General features: G+C 31.3%; 1 protein-coding gene across 1 annotated transcript in view; it reads left to right on the top strand.

Annotated features, from left to right (window-relative positions):
* The first annotated feature begins 437 nt into the window (after positions 1-437).
* LOC126741285 (putative serine protease K12H4.7) overlaps positions 438-24,240 on the top strand; it is a 42,068-nt gene continuing 18,265 nt past the window's right edge. The window contains exon 1 of the mRNA XM_050447666.1: positions 438-691. Within this exon, the coding sequence (XP_050303623.1) occupies positions 491-691 (201 nt within the window). The 5' untranslated portion in view covers positions 438-490. The remainder of the gene's footprint in view (positions 692-24,240) is intronic.

Raw genomic sequence — 24,240 nt, 5'->3', positions numbered from 1 at the left:
AATCTCAAAAATATAGAATGCTACTTAATATATCAGTTTTTGGCAAGCATAAATAATTTATTTTTATTAAAAATATTCTTAATTTTAATTGAATAAACTTCTTCTTATGCCATTCTAAAATGAAATTATAATTTTCCTATAATTGCCTTTTACATAACATTTTTTACCATAGTTTATCTAAGATAAGCCAATTAAATAATCATTATTTGATAACCCTTAAATACCTATTTAAATATCATAATAATTAATTAATTACTTTTTTTATATATCGGCTCTTTTGAAAAAAATCATCGTTTACATGCAAAAGGAGGGAATAACACCCCGTAACGTTTATTATGGCAATCAATGATTTCACTAATTATTTGATAAATTACCGTTTAATACTTTTATGTGCTTTTAAAATCCAAAAACACATTAATCTGATTCCGAATCTTTATAACCTTCAGTTTTAGCAGATTTTCGCACTTTCACACAACATTGTAATATTAAAATGACTTGCCTTAGACATGTCTTTATCGTAAGTTTTATTTTGCTGGTGACAAATTCAACCAATGGACTTCTTAGTGTTAGAAAGCACATTATAGATCCACCGGAAAGTGTTACTTTAAGAAATACTAGAACGACCAGTAATTTGTATTTTGAGCAAAAAATTGATAATTTTAATCACGCAGATACACGTACATGGAAACAGGTAATAACTTTTATATTTTTTGCTTCATTATTTTTTTTTAATGGTTCCATATTAAAGAAACTATCTATGCTGATGTATTATCTGTAATCGTGAAGACTTCAAATAGAAAAAGCATGAATGATTATAACCGGTATTATAATAAATACAGATACTGTCGATCAAAACCATAAAAAATTAGTTAAAAAGGGTTAAGAAAAAGAACATAAAAGTAAAGAAAGAGAATGAAAAAACATGTTAAAATTGTTAAATAACTTATAAAAGAGCATGAAGAACGACAGACAAAATCTTTTAGTTTTTATCTATGCGCGTCAGAAACTTTTTTTTTGAACGTCGAAAGGGTAAAAAATTTTGGATTTTTTGATAAGGAGTAAGATATTTGTCTCATCGGAAACTATAACTTTTATTTAGAGTTTATTTGAGAAAAGTATTTTTTTGGGAGAATAAAAAAAACAAAAAATGCATATTTTTAGTTTTAAGCGTGCAGAAACTACAAAATGTTATCTAGGATAAATAAAACTATATTTATTCCGTATATGACGACGTATCAAGGTTTAGGCTATCATTTATACAGCGTTAGTGTAGTGATCATTTGCAAATACGCATAAATCTATCCGCGCATATTTTATATTTATATTTACGACCAGTAGGCGTATAAAATAGAATATATATAGTGGAACAAGCTGGTAGACTAGAAAATTTACTACTGTATTTACTACTCTAGTCAACCGGCTTTTTTACTGTATATATTTTATCATATTTTAATTGCAATACCTCTCTTACGTAACCGCCCTTAACTTCTATGAGATGTACTTTTTTAATTTAACGAGAAAAAACTACGACTATGAACCCTGAAGATGAGTTAAATATAATTCGAGCAAGAAACAAATAATTTTCTTGACTCATGCTTAACCAGCACAAAGCTATTTAAAGAATAAATTTATAGGTCTGTAAAGATAAAATCAGTTCACTTAATGCACTTAATTATGAAAAGCTCCAATTCATTTATTGGGAGTATATATTATTCTCTACTTATCTTCTTAAGAGAAAATTAAAAAATATATATTAATTATCTCCTACTTACGCAGTTCTAATTCAAATAACTAATACTTGATATTGTCAAATAGTTGGCAATATCAAAATATTATTAGCTTAAATATGAAAACATTGTTGAATAAATCCAAATGAAATCTATTTAGTAGATCTTCTTTGAACGATTTTAATATAACAAAAAATTATCTTTATTTATTCTCAATTTACCACGACGTTTCGTTTGGGAAATATCTCCACCTATTATCAAGTGTAAACTACCAATGTCAACTATTCTACATGCTTATACATTTGATATAGAACACCTTGCAGATCGTTGTGAAATAATGTTCATAGATGATACGCAATTTTGTATTAGCGTCAATTTTGAAGATGCAAGAATTGATGTGGCTAAGTCGAATAATGCATCTCTTCAAATTTATAGTTCTGCGTTAAGAAATGGTCAAAAATATATCTATTTAAGTCGGCAGTTATGTTCTTTGGTGTTTATTGATCAATAGTCAATATCGAACACAATTTTGAATTTAAAATAGCTGATGATAATATCTTAAAAGTAAACGAGTAATAAAGTTTGGGTGTGTTGTTTGAAACTACTCTTAGATTTAGAAAACATGTAGGGAAAATGATTAAGAATTATCAATTATTGAAGCAATTATAAAAAATAAATTCATTTCATCTGTTTATGTGTGAAGCGCATTAAATCTTGCAGTCTCCCGACTGTAAGAATCTCCAGATGTTGGGAATATCACTGAGCTGATAGAAGATTATTCGGTTCTACCTGTTAAGATCTGCTTTCAAAAATCTTCTTTCCTTCCAATATCGCTCCTTGCCAGAATCTTTGCTTCTCTCCAATTGTAGTACACACAACGTAAATTTTGTAGGATTCTCCAGTTGCTGTAGCCCTTTCCTTTTTATTTCTACTGCTTTCCTAATAGTTGACTTTATTATTTTACTCGGATACCCATTCTATTTTATGTTTCTGGTACTCTTTTCTATTTCCCTATTTAGATCAATATTGTTACATATTGCACCATACTGCTCTTCTATACATGCTCTAATGATTTTCTCCTTTGTTGAATCAGGATGATTGACGTTGTAGTTAAAGTATTGTTCTGTATATGTTAGATTGCGATAGATGATATTCTACTTAGGCATCCATTGATGTTCTTTACAAGAAGTTTTAAGAAGGGCAATGCTGACTCAATTCAAAACTCCATCGTGAACTTGATCTAATATTATCGATCGAAATTTGCTTACTCTGTATTGCTTTTTCCTAAGATAATAAATATGTCATCGATGTATTGAAGCCACACTTTGGGTTTGGATTAAGCTGTATTTATAGCATGCTCCTCGAATCACTTTATGTATCTATACGTTGGCTACCACTGGAAATAACGACGAGCCCATTGAAAATTATTCATCTTTGACGTAAAACCTATTTTTGAATTTAAAATAAGAGAGTTACGAAAACTAACTTATAAAAGGTACATCACTCCCTCCAGTAGAACTTCAGTAGGTTTTTTAAGTATTGCATCCTGTCTGAGTCTTTGCTTGAAAATGTCAAGGGATTAGCCGATAATCACAGTAGGGTCTAACGTTAGTGCTTTGAAGAAATTCGCCAAATGAGCTGAGTTTTGCATAAGTAGGTCAGTGTCCACTTTTAGTGCCTGGATAATACTCTAGAGCTAGAGCTAGTGATAGGTCCTTGGAGATGATAGATCCTTGTAGCTAGAATTCGCTCTGAAACCTGCCTGAACGAAATCTATGCAGACGGGTTTTAAATAAACTGGCTGAATTAAGAAAACTTAAAATAATATCATATAATAAAAATAATTATCTCTACTTTTTCTGCTACGTTTTTAAACAACGAAAAAATTTGGATTGATTAAAATATAATGAAAAAGGTGGCTTTTTCTAAAGAATAATTAGTAAGATAGCAAAGTGGTTTGATAATTGAGGTAATAATAATTGTTCTAATAAAATGTACTGAAAAGGCATCCAATTTACATGCATTCAATTTTTTGACTACGAACAACCTTAGCTATGTCTGACTTCTCTGGAATAAAGAGCATACTGTATAGGGTATATGATAGGGTAAATCAAATGTAATCTCCTGATTCTGAAAATTGTTATTAATTATAGCTAAAACCTGTAAAGTTGTAAAAAATCTTTTAACCTGCACAATTATGTCTCTTGTTTTTGAATTCCCTACAGTACTACTAATGTCAACTGAGTTACAATTCAATTTGGAGTTATCCAGCGCATCCTTAATAATCTTAAGCATTCTTTCATTATATATTTTAGAAAGCCCGTAGATATGTGGGGGTTTGTTGTAGTGTAGAGTGAGTTTGCAGATCAAAAAAATAGTCAGAAAAATTTTGCCAGCTCTGAAAATTCTGTCCTTTACTGTTGGTGTAGAGTTTTTGGTTAGTAGATTATATTCACCTTTATTCAAGCTTCTTCAATCTTAGTAGCTTTCTACATTCGGCACAACTGTTACATTACCTTTCTTGGCTGATCTTATCTTTTGAGTGAACTCTGTTTCTGGCTGAAGATATTCATTTTTGGTTGTTCCTTTCCTTATAGTTGGTATAGAGTATTTCTCATCTCGTACTTCTAGGATTGATAGCTTTGATGCAATCGCAAAATAGAATTACCATAATACTAGCAATAATGTTTCTAGAGTAACATCTGAATTTGCTGAACCAACTTAAAATTTCCTTAATTTTACATGGCATAAAGCTCCAAAAAACACATTGATAGAAAGTGGTTGTCTTTCAAATGATTCCAAACTAAAAAAACGATCTTGATAATAGTTTAACAAGTCAACTCTTTACCTTTTTGCAATGTCACGCAGGTAAAGTTTAATAAAGCCAAAGAATTTTTGAGGTGATAAATATTTTTATTCCGTAGATACGCTGCTTTTATTTATCATTAATAAGAATGGTAAATTTTATTAATTTGTCGATCATAAGACCTACATTTTTGTTTCCCATGATTAAGAGAACGTGAACATTATCGTTTTAAATTTTGTAAATATCCTGAAGAAATTTTTTTTTATTTGTTTTGCTTTATTCTTCTTAATACGCCCTTTCCTCAAGAAGGTTGCCAATCTATATGGGCAACATTTTTGATAGAGCACTCTGAGAATCTTGGTTAAAATGCACGCGAGGCAGCTTCTAATATCTTTCAAATCTTGTTTTTTTCTCTTTAATAATGATTAATAACTGCTTTGCCATTTTCGTTCTTTTTAACCCTTATTATCCCGAATTTCCTTTTTTTGATTAAAAATTTATTTTTTTTTGAATTATTTTGTTTAAATGGATGGTGTGAATATATTTGTGTAATTATTTAACCCAAAAAATCCGCCATTTTTTATTTATAGGGCGTTACATATATGTAACTCTAGGACAATATGGGTACAAAAAAATTACCTTTAATTGACTTTAAATGTTTATTTGGAAAGAAAAAGCTTATAAACTCTGTTAAAAATAAAAGAAAAACATAAAGCTTACTTTGTATAGAATTTCATATTACAATCTATACATAAACCCAATTTACATTTTGAGCACATGGTTCTCACACTTGAAGAGCATCCCTCAAATGCACAGCGTCTTCGTTTATTGTTAGGGATATAAACCAGCCAGTGATCCAGACGATCATATCTAAGTTGATCAGACACTCTGTTTGATGTTGCACTTGAAAAACTAGATTTGGGTCGACCGGCTTCCTTTGATTCGGTACCGTATTTTCTAATATAGGTCGTAGCAATATCTCTGCGAAAATCGAGCAGTACACAATTTTTTCCAGTTTTCTTGTATAGATACCAAGCATTTTCTAAGGAAACATCAAGCATCCATGTGAATAATGACCACCACCATTTTTTAGACCTTATGCCAATGCGGTATCTGGAAACATTCTGATCCATCAAGTCTGTTACACTTATCGATTTGCTGTATTTAGCAACCATCAATGGACAGGGCACCTGAACACTCTTGTTGTCTTTTCTGGAAAACCGCTTTACGTGAATAATGGGTTCCATTCCAAAACTTGTGGACGCCATTGTCACAACATTGTTATCCGACCAACGAATAAACATAACTCCACTATTGCGATCAAGAACCGATTCAGAATCACCCCGATTAGCGTTTTTATGAAAATTCGCTTTTGTAGATAACGGTATATCTTTAGGTAGCCGGTTGTCTCTTATGGTTCCCGTACACCAAACATTTTTTTTCTCGCATATGTTCCAGGAGATTAACACTTGTAAATAAATTATCAGTGTATAGTTTGTATAGGCAAGTTTTTTTTCTGGAAACTGTCGTAACATATTATGAAGCAGCGAAGCCGTGTACTTACCATATAATTTTTCATTGCGCTCAGTATTCTCAGGATTTTAGCCTTGATAAATGTCAAAATTGACAAGATATCCCGATTTGGTGTGTACGAACCACATTTTAAAATCGAATCGAATGGGTTTTCCACGTATAAACTGCTTGCATCCGTGCTTGTCAAAGTATTTCACCATAGATTCATCATATTCTAGATCTTCTTCAGGCACAAAATATTTTAAAAATCTGGACTGTAGTTGATCCATAAGTGGACAGATTTTCCACGCCTTATCTTTTTCATCCAGCTTATTATTGTCGGCAAAATGTAAGAACTGCTTAATTTGTTCAAAACGATTTCGTGTCATTCCGTTTTTAACGACTGGATTTGCCATATCTGGCTGAGAATCCCAGAAATAACGTTTTCCAAGCTTAGGATCATATCCACTTAAAATCATTATACCGATAAAGCATTTCAATCCATCCATAGTGATCTAGGCAGTTTTTAAACATTGCATACTTGCGTGTTTCTTCTGCTATATAGACTAACTCATCCCAAAATATTTCAAATATTTCAGTAGGGGTCATATTTTCAAAAGTTGAAAAATCGTAAGGTGGAAACGTATTTTCACTAGCAATAAGATCGCCCTTCAACCAAGAATAGGTTCTTTTAGGGAAAAAGTCTTCGCGCGACAATCTTTCATTTCCTTCTGCATCACAATTTAACACTTGTTCTTTTTCTATTGTCACAGTCGCCGTGTTATCTTCTTTTTCAAGATGGCTTGAATGGTTTTTTAGAACAACAACTTCAGCGCGTAGCTGTCTACCCGACAACTGGTCTAAATCTCCCTCCTCGTTCTCGTTACCCGACTCTTCATCCGTAAGCACATTAACCTCAGGAGGTTCTGTATAAATAGCATCAATATCATCTTCGTATGCGATTTGTAAGGCTTGTTCAAGTGTTAATCCACCACTAAAACAAAATTTATATTAAAATTATGTAATAAAACCATGATATAATAAAGATATAATCAAAAATATAATGATATAATAAAAAAGTAAATATTTATTTTCTCAGTAGTGTATTATCCTAGCGTTACATATATGTAACGATGAGAAATAAACACCTGTCCAATCCAAATTTAGAAAAATATCGAATTTATACTCTATTATTCTATACTAATCAGGAATAATTATAATACTTACACTAGTCGAATTTTTCGGCGATTTTTAAAAACACGGTTACGGAAACATGCACACAAAGCGACAAAACAAATCAATATGACCGACGTAAGTGAAATACACAAAGAAATATATTATTCCTACTGATAACTAGCGCCATCTATGAAAGAGTAGCAAAAGTAACCAAACAGTTCCACTTAGAAAACGTGGTTAAAAGCGTTACATAATTATATGTAACGCTAGGCTAGCTATTATAGCTACTATAATATGGGTTAATACCTCTTGGCTTGTAACTTGGTAAATCCATAAGATACGAAGCACGTGGCAATTTACATATATGTTAAAACCACCGATCCTTCTTCCAGTTATCGTATCGAGAGTCTAGCCTTCATAACCGCACAGAAATACACTGAAGTTATATCACTTGACAAAGATCTAATTAAGACTGGTAAATGGACTGGAAGCTTCATTCTGGTGTACATTTTCCTGTTCAATATTTCCTGTTCAATATTTCTGCCATTGATCAACAGCGGTTTGATGATATGTAGCTTGGAGAAAACGATTAATTTGGTCTTGAAAGTGGTCATGTGTAGTCCGAATCGTTTACTGTATTATGTTATCTAGTCCATCATTTTTTGCAAATCCGAATTGTAATCTGCAAGGGTCATGGTGTCGTCTGCTTATCTTATATTAGTGATGCGGACTCCATTTACCTTAATACCTTTTATATCTTCCACTAGATATTCTCTAAAATTATTTTTTGCTTTATACTAGCTTGATATGTCACTGTATATCATTTGCTATTGACAGTCTTCATAGTCTGTATAGTTTATTGCTAAATATAACAGTGTGTTATCTGCATAATGCTTCAAGGAATATTGTGGATGACTATTTATATTTGTGACGTCAATTAAAAATAATAACGATCCGTTGTGAAGTTCAGACATGTTCTTCAAAAAATGATTAAGAAAATCTTATTGCATTTTGATAAAGACTACAAAAGTGGAATTTTGCCAGCAGTATCCGAGGATCTATGGTATCTGATGCCTTGCTATAATCCAGTAGTATCACACATGTTGATTTTTATTTTATTTATTATTTCTATATTTCATTTAAATTCATATTACATTCAACCCGGACGAAAAACCACTTATGTGAATTAATAAATTGAAACTGATAGATCACTATTGATTCTTGTCATTATTATTTTCATTAATAGTGCCCATTAGTATGACTAGTGTCATCAGAACTAAATACTGTTATTAGTAAATCAATGAAAGGAATATAAAATTCATGTTAAATTCCTTTTTTTTATTTATCAATACATGTTGTATTACCAGCATATAGTTAGAGATAATTGTAACTAAAATGAAAACGGTCTATACAACCATAATGTATTGAGCAGTTTTAAACCAATGTGGCTAACTTAGAATTTGTGTAAGATTATTTATATCTAATAATTGGAGAAAGAAAACTTTATTTAGATACCTATTAAACAATTAAATTTTTCTGCAGAAGATATTTAATCTACTTAATAAGGTGTCCTTTCTCGATCCACAGCATGTTTTATTAAATTACGTAGTTCATGATAATATTGCAGTTTGACTTTGTAATTCTGATTTGTTTGGTCTCGTAATTTCATTAGTAAACGTATATGATCCTCGAAGTCTCCGGCCTTAATTTCTCTTTTTTAGAGGAGCATATGTATTTACCAAATGCTTCACCTAAGTGTGTAATTTGTCAGTTTTTCTAAGCTAAAGTCTTTTTACCGTTTTTCCCTAAAGCGAGAATTGAGCAAGATAAGAAATATTTTAAATGAGCGACGGCCTATATAGTATAGGCCGTCGCTCAGTCACCATTAATTTTAAAGGTTAATAACTTTTTTATTTTAGATCTTTTTTTATTATATTATAGAATTTTTTTTAATATTTATGTCAAAATTATTTGATTTAATTTTGATTATAATCCAGATAGCTTACTTTAACCATATTTAATAAATTCAACAAAATCAGTGAGACAAAATCCAATTTTTTCTCCAATATTAATTTTTTTAGATAAATTTGTATATTAGATATGCTTAATCAATGGGATTTAAATTCTAAGGATAAGTCAATAATAACACATTAATTATATATATTATATAATTTATAAAATATATAATATATAAAAATATATTAAATATACAGGGTGTCATTGAAATGGTGTAAAAAGATTCGGGGGGTGATAGTACTCCTAAAAATTTAAAAAAAAGTTCCTATAACTATAGGGTGGAAAATGCATATTAAGGGAGTTAGGGGCACTGAAAGGGTAAATTTAAAAAACGGTTTTTTGAAATTGTAGGCTTAAAAAACGAGATAAAATTTCGAAAAAAAATCCTCTGCCATAAATTTTGACCCAAAATCAAATGGTGATACTGAAAAATAATTTGGAAAATCGGAAAGGGTAGTTTTTGCAAGGGTAGGGGGTTAATTCGTGAATAACTTTTTTTAGGTTATTTTCTTCGCAACGTGGGTTCATTTTTTAAAAACTACATACTTTTTCCTACAAAAAAGGTACTCTTGTTGCACACCGCCCAGAACGATGGTTTTCGAGAAAATTGAAGGCAAAAAGTTTGCTCTGATGGGCTGCTAACTGGTTAAACAACATAAACTTATGAAAGTTATGGGGTTTCAAAAGTAAACAAGTAGTTATTAAATAATTAATTGAAAAATCTAAATTTCATGATTTTTACACCATCGTATTGCTTTAAAAAAACGAAATAAACCAATTACCAAAATTCCTTATTAAATGCATACTTATTTGATTCATTAGCCTAGTTTACACCGCGAGTACCAAATATTCAATACGCGGACCCAATCCCCTATTCTCAAACTCAACGTGCGCGAGTTGACAAGTTTACACGTAAATTATTCCAAATTGTGACTTAATTTTAGGCTAAATGGTCAAAGTTACCTTAATTTTCTAATACATGATCTACCAGCACTTTTGGAGGAAGTTCCCATAGCACAGAGGCAGATCACGTATTCTATGCATGATGGTGCACCAGCTCATTTTCCGCTAGCGGTGAGGAATCATTTAAACCAAGTTTTTGAGAGGCGTTGGATAGGACGTGGTGGTCCACAAGCTTGGCCAGCAAGATCACCAGATCTTAATCCATTAGATTTCTACTTCTGGGGCCACTTGAAAACTTTGGTTTACTCAGTGCCGATTAATACTGAAGAGCAACTACGTCAACGCATTATCGACTGTTCCAATCAAATTCGTACAACCCCAGGGATATTCCACAGGGTACGCAGATCATGGAGAAGAAGAGCAGATGTCTGCATTGAAATGAATGGTGGTCACTTTGAACATTTACTATGAATGAATTAAGAAATGCATTATTTTAATAAGGAATTTTGGTAATTGGTTTATTTCGTTTTTTAAAGCAAAAATTTTAAAAATCATAAAATTTAGATTTTTCAATTAATTATTTAATAACTACGTGTTTACTTTTGAAACCCCATAACTTTCATAGGTTTATGTTGTTTAACCAGTTAGCAACCCATCAGAGCAAACTTTTTGCCTTCAATTTTCTCGAAAACCATCGTTCTGGGCGATGTGCAACAAGAGTACCTTTTTTGTAGGAAAAAGTATGTAGTTTTTAAAAAATGAACCCACGTTGCGAAAAAAGTTATTCACGAATTAACCCCCTACCCTTGCAAAAACTACCCTTTCCGATTTTCCAAATTATTTTTCAGTATCACCATTTGATTTTGGGTCAAAATTTATGGCAAAGGATTTTTTTTCGAAATTTTATCGCGTTTTTTAAGCCTACAATTTCAAAAAACCGTTTTTTAAATTTACCCTTTCAGTGCCCCTAACTCCCTTAATATGCATTTTCCGCCCTATAGTTATAGGAACTTTTTTTAAAATTTTTAGGAGTACTATCACCCCCCGAATTTTTTTACACCATTTCAATGACACCCTGTATATTAAAAATAAATGGGTTATTGGATATTTTAAATGAGAGACATGCTACGGAGGATCACTTCGCCACTCTTCACTTTAAATGCGAAGAACTTCTTTATTTTTTGATTTTAGAGCTATAGGGCTTTAAGTAACGTTAGTTTAGCATTTAAATAGCTATAGATTAGTGCTAAATTATATGGGGTGTTACAAGAAAAAAAAAGGCTTTTTTTTAAAGAATATTCATGACAAAATTATATATTTTTTATATTAACCCAGACTACCGACTAGAAGAAGATTTAGTATGTTGCAAAAAATATGAGGAGCTAAACCCAATTTTTTTCTCAAATTAAATTTTTTTGGACCTGTTTTTTCAACAGATAAGCCTAATTAGGAGATTAATATTTTTCAGTATTATAAGAAAAAAGTGCTTTGTTTTAGTGATAATTCATGTAATTTCTTTTATATTAACCCATACTAACTGACTGTAATACAATCATTTACAGAACGGTTGTTAAATATTTAGTACTAAGGCAATTGCGGACAAATTAATTCCAAACTTAAACCATTTGAATCCCATTAATTTTTTTTTGATTGATTATCTGTTGTGACCATGTACCATTCAAATCGAAATAAACGCTCTGATTTTTTTAACTAGAAACATCTAACAAACTTGATTTAGATACTGCTTCATCTTTATGATGTATAATAATGAAAAATCGAAGATTAAATAATACAAAAATTAAAATATGATTAAAAATTTTATCCATGAACCTAAAATAATCAGCATAAACTTTATGTTAAAAAAATGCTGTTTTGGCGGTACTTCCTTGTTAACTTAATAACTCTTAAAAATTTTCATAGCATTTGTTTATTTATGTTTAGTAGCTGTTTAATATTTCTTAAGATTATTTTTGTCCTTTAAAAACTGCAAAATATTTTTAAAAGAACTACTTTTTAATTACAACAATTAATCAAATTTAGGTAATTTTATCTACAAACAAAAATATCACCAAAGAAAAATCCAATCTATCTCATTTTACCCCGTTATTGGCAAACCTAATAAAAAAAAGATTTATTCGCAAAACACCATGATGGATTGTTTGTGCCCTCACTTTTAAGTCGATAACACTATTATGTCAAGCCATGATGCAATTTAAAACTCCGCCTGTTTGCTTAACATTTCAATTAATCATTTTAAGTAAACGGTTTTTATAATAAATGACTTTATGCAAATTTAATTTAAAAAAAAAATTACTTGTTTGAAACCTAAATATAAACCAAAATAAAACCCTCATTACTTTTTATAACCAAGCAAGTAATAAACGTCCATTTTTTTATTATAGCATGCTTTATTTAAACAAATCTCCTATACAATGTATTTCATTTTTATAGTATCTGAGCTTGTAATAATTTAATATTACTTATAAAAACGACGGTGCCATTGTTTAAATTTATTAATAACAGATCGATCAAAGTGCATTGAGATTTTATGTTTTATGGTTCTAATCTACAATGTTAATTTAGTTAATTTACACCACCAGAGATAAGGAAAAATGTCATAAGTAAATAAATAATAATAAATCAGTTTATTTACATTAATGAAAAAAAAAAAGAATATTACAAAATGATTAATTCAATTTACCAGTAAATAAACAATAATCACAAAAGTTGAAGTATACTACTTGTGCGTGATAATTTATAATACCTATACATAAAAATAATAGACGTAGATAAAAATTAAGAATAATAATAACAATTGGTTCTTGGACTTGAGTCGTAGCTATAGGTCTTTTTTTCGGGATTTTGGTCATATCTGTATGTCCTGTTCAGTAGTGTTTTTTCGTAGTAATTTAATTTTTAAGATCTGCAAGTTCTTAGTTTAGTACTATATATTATTTAATTAATTATTAAATCTTTTTGTGCGCATCTGATGTATCCAATCTCTCACATACATTTTAAAATTTTTGTTATTTAATTTATCTCTAATATTTTGTGAATCAAAGTTAAAGATTTGTGAAATGTAATTTTTACTGTATCGCTTATCAATAGTTTTTCTTCTTCAGGGTACTAATGCATTCTGATTCTGAGCTCGAGTTGCATAGTAATGAACGAAATTTTCAACAGAGATCTCTCATGTATGCAGGTTCATTAGCAATTTCTACCCATATAATGACCCCAAATCAAATATGCCAGTAATAGCAAAAAGCTGATTAGAAAGAAACAGTTTATTTTTATCATATATAATTTTTATTATCCATTTCTGGACAACTCCAAGAGAAAGTTTATTGACAGGGTCTTATTATTCTACTCCGTCCGCTAAGTCCCTAAGGATGATTGTACTAAAGCAAAATATAATGTTTTCAAGTGTTCTAAATCCAAAAATTCTCTAAGTCGTTAAAGTTTAGATAATAGACTTCTTATTTTATTTGTCACTTCAGATGCGTGTATATCCCATTTTAAGTGTCTGTCTAATGTTACGCCCAAATATTTCATTGCTTCTGCTTCTGGTACTAAAATGGGACCACTTAAAATGTGTATCTATTTTAAGTGGTCCCATGTTAGGCAAACTGCTTGCATAAGTTGTGAATGTTAAGTATTTTGCTTTATATTTAACAGTATGTTTATTTGAAGGCAATTCATAATTCTAAAATCTTTCTTAGCCTTAGCTTTTACACATTGTCATGAATCAGCAGAGTAAAATATGGAAGTATAATCTGCGTAGCTTATTATTTGTCCCAAAGTACTCATTTTAAGTCAGTCATTGACATTGACAGTGGCAGCATAGTGCGGAGGAGCGCCATCTTGCTGGAAAATTAGTTCTTCGTCAGGATAGTCTAGGTTCAATGGATTTGGAAATAAAGCTAGTAATGCTGGAACTAATTCAAATTAGACAAAATCGAGATACACTTGTCCCGTTAAAGTCTGTTCAAAGAAAAAGCGACCTATTACTCTTCCGCGCACTATTCCAAACCACAAATTTAGTTTTTGAGTGTACTGGGTGTTTACCTCCATCATCTAATGCGGATTTTCTGTTGCCCAATATCGACAATTTTGTCTGTTCACACTACCATTCAAACAGGACTGTTGTTTCACATTTTCAGCATGAGATAAGGGTTAACGTATGGATAGGATTAATAAGAAGTCGCCTTTTCGGGTCTGTAATACTTCCTGATCGGCTCAATTTCAATGTGTTTTCAAATTTATTAAATAATGACCTTGTTGACTTTCTGGAAGAAATCCCCTTAACAGCTAGACAGGAACTTTGGTTTCAAATGGACGGATGCCCAGCCCATAATGGCAGAATTGTGCAAAATTCCTTGAATCAATGCTTTGGGGAGAAATGGATCGGAAGATACGGTCCGGTAAGATGGCCGCCCAGAAGCCCTGCCCTTACGCCCCTTGACTTTTATGTTTGGGGCACATTAAAATCTAATGTTTATAGTATTAACATTAATACTCGAGACGAAGTAATTTATTGAATTAGTGTGTGTTGCAATGAAATGCGACAAAAACGCGTTGAACTTAAACGGGTTGTTGATAGTGTTAGAAGAAGATGCATCAAATGTATTGAACAAAAGGGAAGACATTTTGAACAATTGTTATAATTTTAGGTTTGTTTAACGATATTTTTATTTCGGCCAATCAAGGAATATAAAATTTGAAAATTTTCAATTTCTGTGGTTTTCTTTTTTTTGCCCATGATATTGCTGTAAAAACAAATAGCTGTCACAAAAGTAAGTATATCATTGGAAAGCATATTAAATGGAGATGTTTTTGCTAAAAAAATATTTACCAAATTTAAAAAAAACGACAACTAAGAATATACTACTAATTTTGCACATTTCCCAAATGTTACATTTAACTTCTGATAACACCCGGTATAAAAAATTACTCAAAAACTTAAATTAACCTATCTTATAGCAAATTTAATTCTCTTTCAGATGGTATATCTAAATTTTATGTGGTGGTAAGAATAACCGAGATATTCTTGTTTATATGAAATAAAACAAAGAAATTTGATAAAATCAAAAAATGTTAAATACCAGAAGAACTAACAACTTTTCGAAAGAATGTTATACGACTATTTTATTGCAAATGACTTGCTTAATCACCTCTCAAAGTTTGGCGGTTTTTATAGTAGACACCCTGTATAGCAAATTCTCCCACGATTTAATCACTCAATCACTAAAGTACTTACAAAATTGTACACAACGATCAAATTATTTTTATTTATCATGATTTTTCACATTTAGCATGATATTTGAATTATTTTAAAATTATGTAAATGCTACTTCCTACTACTTTAGATACTCCAGATGCGGTAGCATTTTTTCGAGCAGATGTATTAGGTTTCATCTCACCATGGCCCAATAGTGCAATTTCTACCACTTAATTTCTCACTGGATGCTGAACTTCGTTTTTCTGTTTTGCACTGACCCTGTTTCTTGAAACTTCCTCATTAAATCTGGATAAACGATGATGATAAATAAGGATGATGTACCCTTTTATCCGGATAATTATCATTAAAAGCATGTGTTGCTACTTATTTTATTGACAATAAAACCCACTAACTTAATTCTTTTTGCAGCGTATAAAGCACTATTACCAATACTATCAATGTCACCAGGACTACATTAAACAGATACTGCATGCTACTGTTGTTATTGATCACTTTAACAAAAATGACAATATTTATTTCTTGAGAACAAATTATTAAAATAAAAAATTAACAATAAGGCTATATAGAGAATAAAATTAACTTTACTTCAAGGTATAATTTTTATCGTATTTAAAAAAATTGACATGGGGGTTCTAGGGGGTCAAGGAGTGACGTGAGAAAAACAATTTCTGTCAATAAATGTGTTCAGCAGTTTTAGGCTAAATAATTTATGTTTTAACATTTTTAGGGTGGACTGTTCTGTCTCAGACATGCTGTCGCCCAATGACTAATAAAGTGACCAAAAAGTGTTTATTATATTTTTTGATATATTTTAACCAATATTTTTAAGAAATCTGACTTTTTGGATAATTTAAGTGGTAAGTCTTATTTAGACCTGTCTATTGAGTAACGTAATTCTTGTTTTGAATGTTTGGTCCATAAACTTAGGAATACAATATATTTTTTTTTAATAATTTTTATTTTAATTTTCTTTAGTTACTTCTAGACTCCCCTCAATATCCAAATATTCACAAATATTTTATATATGAATCTGAATTAGATAGCAATTAAAATTTTAAATTTACTTTTTGGCGCTAGTCAATTATTAATTATTTTATATATAAATGGATGATTTTATGAATGCGTGATTTGAGAATAAATGCGCTATAAAGAAGTCTTTTGCTGTTAATGCCTAATTTGTGGTTGACTGCTATACAGGCAGTACACCAAATGTAGTAACTAGGGTGTCCCATGTATATTATACAATATGTTTTATATTTATTAGGCTATTTGTTTATTTTAGCGTAAATTGGGAAAAGTCGTCTATGGTACATACTCTTTTCTCCTTTTCTTTTGCTTTAATTGTATGTTTTAAAGTAGTGACTGGATTCTTTCAAAATAATTTATTAAGTAACGTATTTAATTGATTTGGGATATATCCTCCTGGGACCTAGCGTCCATCTAAATGGACATGCCAGTTTTATGTTTCCAGTTTCGTTAATTTATTATTTAAGCAGCTTAGACCTCGCATCCACTACGTTGGACACTTCGGTGCTGCCGCCCAGTCCTATTCTGTCGACTTTAATTGTGCACATGTGCTGGAAATCAGTTGTTTGTTTTCTGTTGTGATGGCGGCTTCACGTGGTTCTCGTTATGATGGTATGTAGCCTATTTTTTAACGTTTTGTAATGATTTTTGTGAAAGTTTTTATTTGCAAGTGTTTAATAGACAAATTTAAATAACATTACAATAATAAAAAAAATTATATAAGTTTTGTATTACCCTAAGTTATTCGCGTCCATTTAAATGGACATTGGGTCTATCTCATGCACATTTTAAATTAACTCATAAAATTTATTTTAGGAATTTTTGGCAATCAATAAGTGAGGGGAAGATGACGAAAAATTGGAGTAAATACTCAAAATCATTGGAATCGATGACTCTGACATTGAAATGTCTGATGGTGAAGAAGAAATTCAAACTTTGGATAATTTAATGGGGAGAGAAAAAGAAATAATTTATGAAGAACTAGTAAGCAGCAGTGAGAAGGAAGAAGAAGAAGATAGAATTTCTCTTAGTGTCCTGAGAAAAAACTTAAAAATGGCCAAGCAATCTGTGAATCCTTTAAAGCGAAAGTCTTGGAGAAGAGATGATACTTTTGCACCTCCAAATTTTGAAGGCCCCTTTAGTGAATGCAGCGCAGAGCTTTGGTATGATTGGACTGCAAAATCGTATTTAGCCATGTACTATTGTACTTTGAAGATGAGTTATTCCAAAAAGTGTGTGATTGCACAAATGCAAGGTACGTTGAACTTAAAGGAGTATCTCTTAAATTGACTTTTAATGAGATTAAACATGTTTTTGGAATAGTTGTTTGATGTCCTGTCACAGATTTACAGAATATAGATGCGAAACTGATCGAAAATACGCGTGCGAGCGCCAGACTTCAGACACGCCTCCTGGGTGATGGACTTCCATCACTCGCCTAGTACGGTGGCAAGGGGTTTAATTTGCTGCAAGCCTCCGCGCCGCGTGCTTCTAATTTTCTTTGCGTATAAGTGTGTATATCTTTATTGTTCCAGCCACAGTGGTGGAGGAACGACGTTATTTAGATTTCCAAAAGATGAGTTAATAAGTTAATATTTCGAGATAATGAAAAGCATTAATTTTACTCACCCATGTGATAACTTTCCTTTCCAGTATTTAATAAAATTATTTATACGACTTAAAATATTTTATACTTAAAAATTCGCCAACAGAGATTTATCATTTGCCAAAAAATCAGATAAAACAAAAAGAAAATTAAAAATTTTGTTTCATCTTTAATGTTTTATTAAATAAGATCCTTAAATCTATTAAATGAAATAAAAATGTACTCAAGAACCCTTACATTCTGTTTTATTTAAGCATATTTCTATTTTGACATTATAAATGCATTATAATATCCCAGTGAAATTATAATGCAGAACATCTATCCCTACAAAAAAAAACTTAAAAATGCATTGGTGCGGCCAGTCCAAACCATCCTTTTTAAGGGCATCGAATATCGGGAGCTTATATCCGCGATCTTTCGCATCTGGTATTCTGTAAATCTGTGGTCCTGTCTAAAATATCCCAAAATCAGAATGTACTGGGCAAAAACCACTAAAGTTTCAGCTATTGCAGATACAATGACTCGAGATAGATTTTTTGCTATAAGAAGTAACCTTAAAATCGTCACTGATGGCAGCATCGCTGAAGAGGGACGCAGGTCTGACAAATTTTGGAAAGTACGTCCTATTATAAAAACAGTATGGCAGGGGTGTTTGCAGCTACCTAGAGAGAAAGTGGTTGCTGTAGATGAACAGATGATCCCATTTACAGGGACTTATAAAATGAAGCAGTTCGTTAGTGGAAAGCTAAATCCAGAGGGCTTGAAAAATTTTGTTGTTGCTGCCCCTGATGGTCTTGTAGTCTAGACTTTGAATTATATCAAGGAAAAGATACTTTTCCAGATGATTCTGTAAAACGACTTGGTGTTGGACCTTCTGCTGTTGTTCGCCTTGGAAGGATATTATTTCCTGGAAGTCATGTGAACTGCGATAGATATTTCATGACAATACCACTTCTCGAATATCTTCGTCAACAAGGGAAATATTGCACTGGAACCATTATGAAATCTCTTGTACCAGCGGCAGTAAATTTAGTTTAGGAAAAAATGATGGCCAAGATAGGTAGAGGCAGCTCAGAACAAATTGTAAGACAAGATGGCGAAATAGTAGTTGTACAATGGTATGATCTGAAATCTGTACTTTTGGCATCTACTTCTCTAGGAATTCAACCTAGCGATGAGTGTAAAAGGTGGTCTAAGAAAGACTCTAAATACATTCAGGTTAAAAGACCTTACGTTGTTGCTAAATACAACGATTGTATTGGAGGAATAGACTTGATAGATCGAATGATTAGCTATCATAGAATTCGAGCCAGATCAAAAAAATGGACTGTAAGGGTCATTTTCCATTTCTTTGATCTAGCAATGGCTAACTCATGGTTTTTTTATCGAAGAGATAAAAAAAATATGTAAAATCCCTCTTGAAATTGCCACTCAACTTTTGACAAATACACATAACCCACAAAGTGAATCCCAAGAAAACATAGGTATTAGAAGAAATCCTGAGGGAAATATCTTTGTCGATTCACCGTCATCGTCATTAGGCACCGAAAGAAAACGGAAACAACACTTAAAAAATTCGGTTAGATGTAAAAATGACTCTTGTGCCAAAATAACCAAGTTTTTGTAATAGATGCAATACATTTTTGTGCATTACTGGCAACAGAAACTGTTTTATGGAGTTCCATAGCAAATAAATTTAAGTTTACATTTATTTTCTGCTTTTTCATAGGTGTAGACATGAAATGTTATTGAAATAAAATTATATATTAGGAATTTTTTAGTTTAGATTAAGACCCAATGTCCATTTTAATGGACGTCATGTATCTGTCAAAGTAAGAAAAAAAATTAAAAAAGTTATTAGTAAACAATGTTTATTTATGTATTTTTTATTATATTTTAAAACCTCACAACCTTAACTTAACAAAAACATGTCCGGGTCACAGGAGGATATATGGACTTAGAATAGTGGATGCACAGAGAGATAAGTGGTATTGGAAAAAACCAATAACTGAAAAGAAGAACAATTGGCAGAAATGACCAAGGACCTAATTAGCAATTTTTCGACCCGAAAACGTTGCCAATTGCAACGTAACGTTGCATTGTTACGTTATCTTAACCGTAGAGATAACCTGTTTTACACCAATTTGAAAGAGATTTTTTTGGCTGTCTCAACGTTATGCAGTGACTACCCGTTAACTTTCTAAACGCTTTTGCAACGTTTTTAGAGTTACTGATTTTTGGAAGGATGGACGCCATAACGACAGAAAAATTAATTATTTTTTTAACTATAAACTAATAGATAAATCCAGTAGGAGCTACTCTAAAAATACAACCTTTTTAATCCATCTTTTGACCAGTTCTTATTAATATTTCTTTTGTATGTAGTTTAATATAGTGAATTATACGGGTAAAATACACGTTTTGAAAGATTTACAAGCACCTAATTTATACACGGAACATAGTTTACTGTGAAAAGATGGTAATCTAACCCTAAATAACACGCGCGCCCTTATTTTATAACGGATTTGGAAAAAAAAATTATAAGTGATTTTTTTTTTTTGGTTACATAATTACAGTACCGAGATAAAAAAAATTGAGTTTGGGGTTTATGTTTATGTTTATTTTACGCCGATAAAGTTGGGTCAAAAGGTAGGGAAAATTATTTAAAAAAATATTCGAAAGGGTTAAGGGAGGGATTTAGGAAGTACACAATTGTGTATCTAGGAAGCCAACATTAGAAAAGCACAATTGTGAAACAAAATTTATTACTTTGTATGGAATGAAATAAAACAGTTTTTTTCTTTGGTTAAACAAAGAAAAACATTACATTTTAGGCAACGCATTCTGGACCGACTTTTGCATCCTTTTAACCTGCATTTAACTGGGTTCTTCATTTCTTCATTCTTTGGCCAGTGTTCAAAACCATTAAAGCGTTTGTCTGCACAGGGTAATCTGGAAGGCATTCTTCTCTTTTTTATTTTATTTCCTTCAACGCTAGTCTCCTTCTCTATATTTTCTTGGCATTCTGTTTCCTCCAATACACGCTTCTTAGAACCGGCAATCAGATATTCCCCAAGATTAAGTCTAAATTCCAAAAGATCCATAATATCTTTGCTTCGAAGGTTTTGATAAAAACAATCCCTTCGATACTCCATCCAGCTGTTTACTATTGCTCGTAAGTCGAACAAATGTAGGATGGCTTTAAGAGTCCACTTCCGGGTTCGAAAGAAAGATCGATAGTATTCCATTATTTATTTGGTCGCAAACATCTACTCCACCCATGTTTTCGTTGTAAGATTTAACAACAGCTGGGCATGCTATGCCTGAACGTTTTTTTTTTCTGTTTTATTCCATTTTTGCACCTCAGTTTCCGGCTGTCCTCGAAAAGCTGTGGATATCATTAAAACAGATTTATTGTCTTTCCACTTTGTAATGCAAAGTTTATTATCGGTTTTAATAACTTCTTCTGACTCTCCCCTATTCATTAAACTGTCTTTTTTAAAATCAAATCCTTTTAATCTGTTGGACATAATTGTAGCAGTTGCATCTATATTCAAATTATATTATTATATTAATATTCAAATATTCGTAAATTTGTTCATCAAAGCAATAGTTGAAAAGTATCTGTCAAAATACAGGTAACTATTTTGAGGTAATGTTTCTGCTAGACGCAATATTATTGAGGATCCTAAGCCTAAATTCCTATCTTTTAGTGGGGTAGTATTGCCCTGGTAGATTTCAAAATCCAATACCAGTCTTTCTTGCTTCTAAAGTTTCCATGCTTTTCACTGGAGAGTCTGGAAATGTATAAGGGGTAAATCATCTTCTGAATCTGAAGAGCTATCAGCTTGATTTGGTGCTACAATTGGGATCTTTTCGTGAATTTCAAACTCATCTTCTTCATTCTCGGACTTTAAATCCGACCCAACTTTGTCTAGAAGTTGGAACAATGCCTTCTCGTCATCCCTTAGATGGCCCAAATCAATAATTTCCTTACTTCTTCCTGTAATAAAGAATTAATTGTATCCAACTTAATTAAAACCAAACCACGTTAACTCCCGTGGCTCACAATTGTGATGTACATAACAAAATCATTCTTGAAATCAACAATTTTAAAGATATTTTTAATCTCTAAAGACAATACACTTAATTGAAGTTTATTATACCTATTTAATATTAAGCACTTCTTTTTTCCCCTAAATTCTATAAATAAATAATAACTTATCTGCACGAGCCATTGTTGAAAATAATTTGAAACTTTTCAGGTTATGACAAGAATGCACTCCCGGCAAAATAAACGATTTGCGCGTGCACACCTATAAAATGCACTATTCACAATCCTGTCGCACGGTTCTCCACCCAGATTAAACATTTTTTGATCATTAAAACACTAGTAAATAAGGAAGTCACAATTGTGACATCAGGTAGCGTAAGGGATAATAAACCCGCTCTCGTTGTCCCTGGTTAGCCTGAACTGGTCATGTTAACATTACATTCTGAGTTCTCATTGCTGCTATTAAAATATAAATCCTGCTTCTATATAAATCCTAAAAAATAAAACTTTATAAAATTTACCATTGTTTCAAACTGGTAAGTCTCTTGTGTAAAAAAAGGCTATAAAGTACGATATAGGAACCATGAAGAACACCATTTACAAAAAGTAAACCTAGTATTTTTGAACTTTAAATATGTAAAATTTAATATAAACCTTTTCACTGCCATCTTCCGCCACTTCCATTGATTCTACATAATCCATATCAACTTTAGGTGAGCTAGTTGTAGGCATTTTTGCTTCCATTGCATGTTTTTTTTGCGTCTGTAGTAAAATGCAGAATATTTAAAGTCTTTATATATCTCTTCATTTTTTAAAGCAAAACGAAAATAATAAAACCCAATAATTCCAAGAAAAAATTAATTATTAAAATAAAAATATAGATTAAGTAGGTTATGTTGAATTGAATATGTTTTCTTCCTCTTATTCTCTCTACCTTTATTTTTCATCTTCTTCCTAATGCAAAATGCAACTGCAAATGGCTACTTGGGGAGCTAACCAAAAATTCAGATATTAATAGCGATTCGGATGCAGATGACTCATTAGTAATTTTATTTTAGGTTAGGTCTGAAAATCAACATTTTTTGGAATACTTTGTTCAGCAATCTAATTTATATGCTGAATAAATGAAAGTTTTAAATTTATATAAGGGAATTAAAAGCATTTTTGAGAATACATGTTGTAATTGATATTGACCGTCGACCGTCACTAAGACTATTCTAGTCTCGAGAGAGAAATTTTAATAAAGAAAGAATAACAGTGTGATGTAAATAACAGGAAGATGAACAAGTGTTTTCTATAAAGAGAACGCCTAACTTTGATAAACGTTATAAAATTCTTCCATTACTTACACATTTCTCGCAACTATTTTTACGAGATGGCTTTAATGAGAGCATGAGCCCTCACTTGCTCTTAGACAGCATACTTATACGCATTTGGTATATGCCAAAGAAAGGAACAGGCAAGATCAGACACTCTAGGAAAAAGGGCTGTTTTAAATTATTAATAACTTTAAAAAACAAAGATTTTGTGCTTATTTTGACATTTTTTTCACAACTATTCCACTTATGAAAAAATTAGAAAACCGCTCCCTATTTGAATCTAAAACTATTCCTCAGATAAAAAAGTATTTTCTAAAAGGAAAATTAATTGAAGATTAGAAAATTGCAATGGGTCAATAATTGGATTTTTGCAGTTTGTAGAGAAGTTTCTATTGTTAAGTCGAAGGACGGAATAACAAAGTCCGTAACAGTTTGTACTGTTATGCAACATGCTGTAAAAACTGTGCAAGTGCTTCGTACAAATAAAGCTAGTAAAAGGAATGCTGTTGCATGCCTTAAATCTATTGTTGACTGCAATAGTTTCATGGGAGGGGTCGATCGCTTTGACTAAAGTCTTAAGATAATACTTTTTTACAACTTTATTGATGCCACCCTTTAAAATTCATACATAATTTCTATACAAAACGTTACAAAATAATCCAAAAAAAGAAACCAATGAGTCATAAAACGGTAGAAAAATTACAAAATAAATATGAAATAATATTAACAATAATGTAAAGACCAAAGATAAAAATTCCAGGATACGAAGGCAATAAATTTGAACAGCAAATAAAGAAAATCATAAGAAACCAAAATGAATGGATTAGCGACACAGATGGACTAAAAATAACATATA

The sequence above is a fragment of the Anthonomus grandis genome, chromosome 10, assembly GCF_022605725.1.
Source record: "Anthonomus grandis grandis chromosome 10, icAntGran1.3, whole genome shotgun sequence".
Lineage (NCBI taxonomy): Eukaryota > Metazoa > Arthropoda > Insecta > Coleoptera > Curculionidae > Anthonomus > Anthonomus grandis.
Note: the sequence above shows the minus strand (reverse complement) of the source record. Positions and strands in the feature narration are given on the sequence as shown.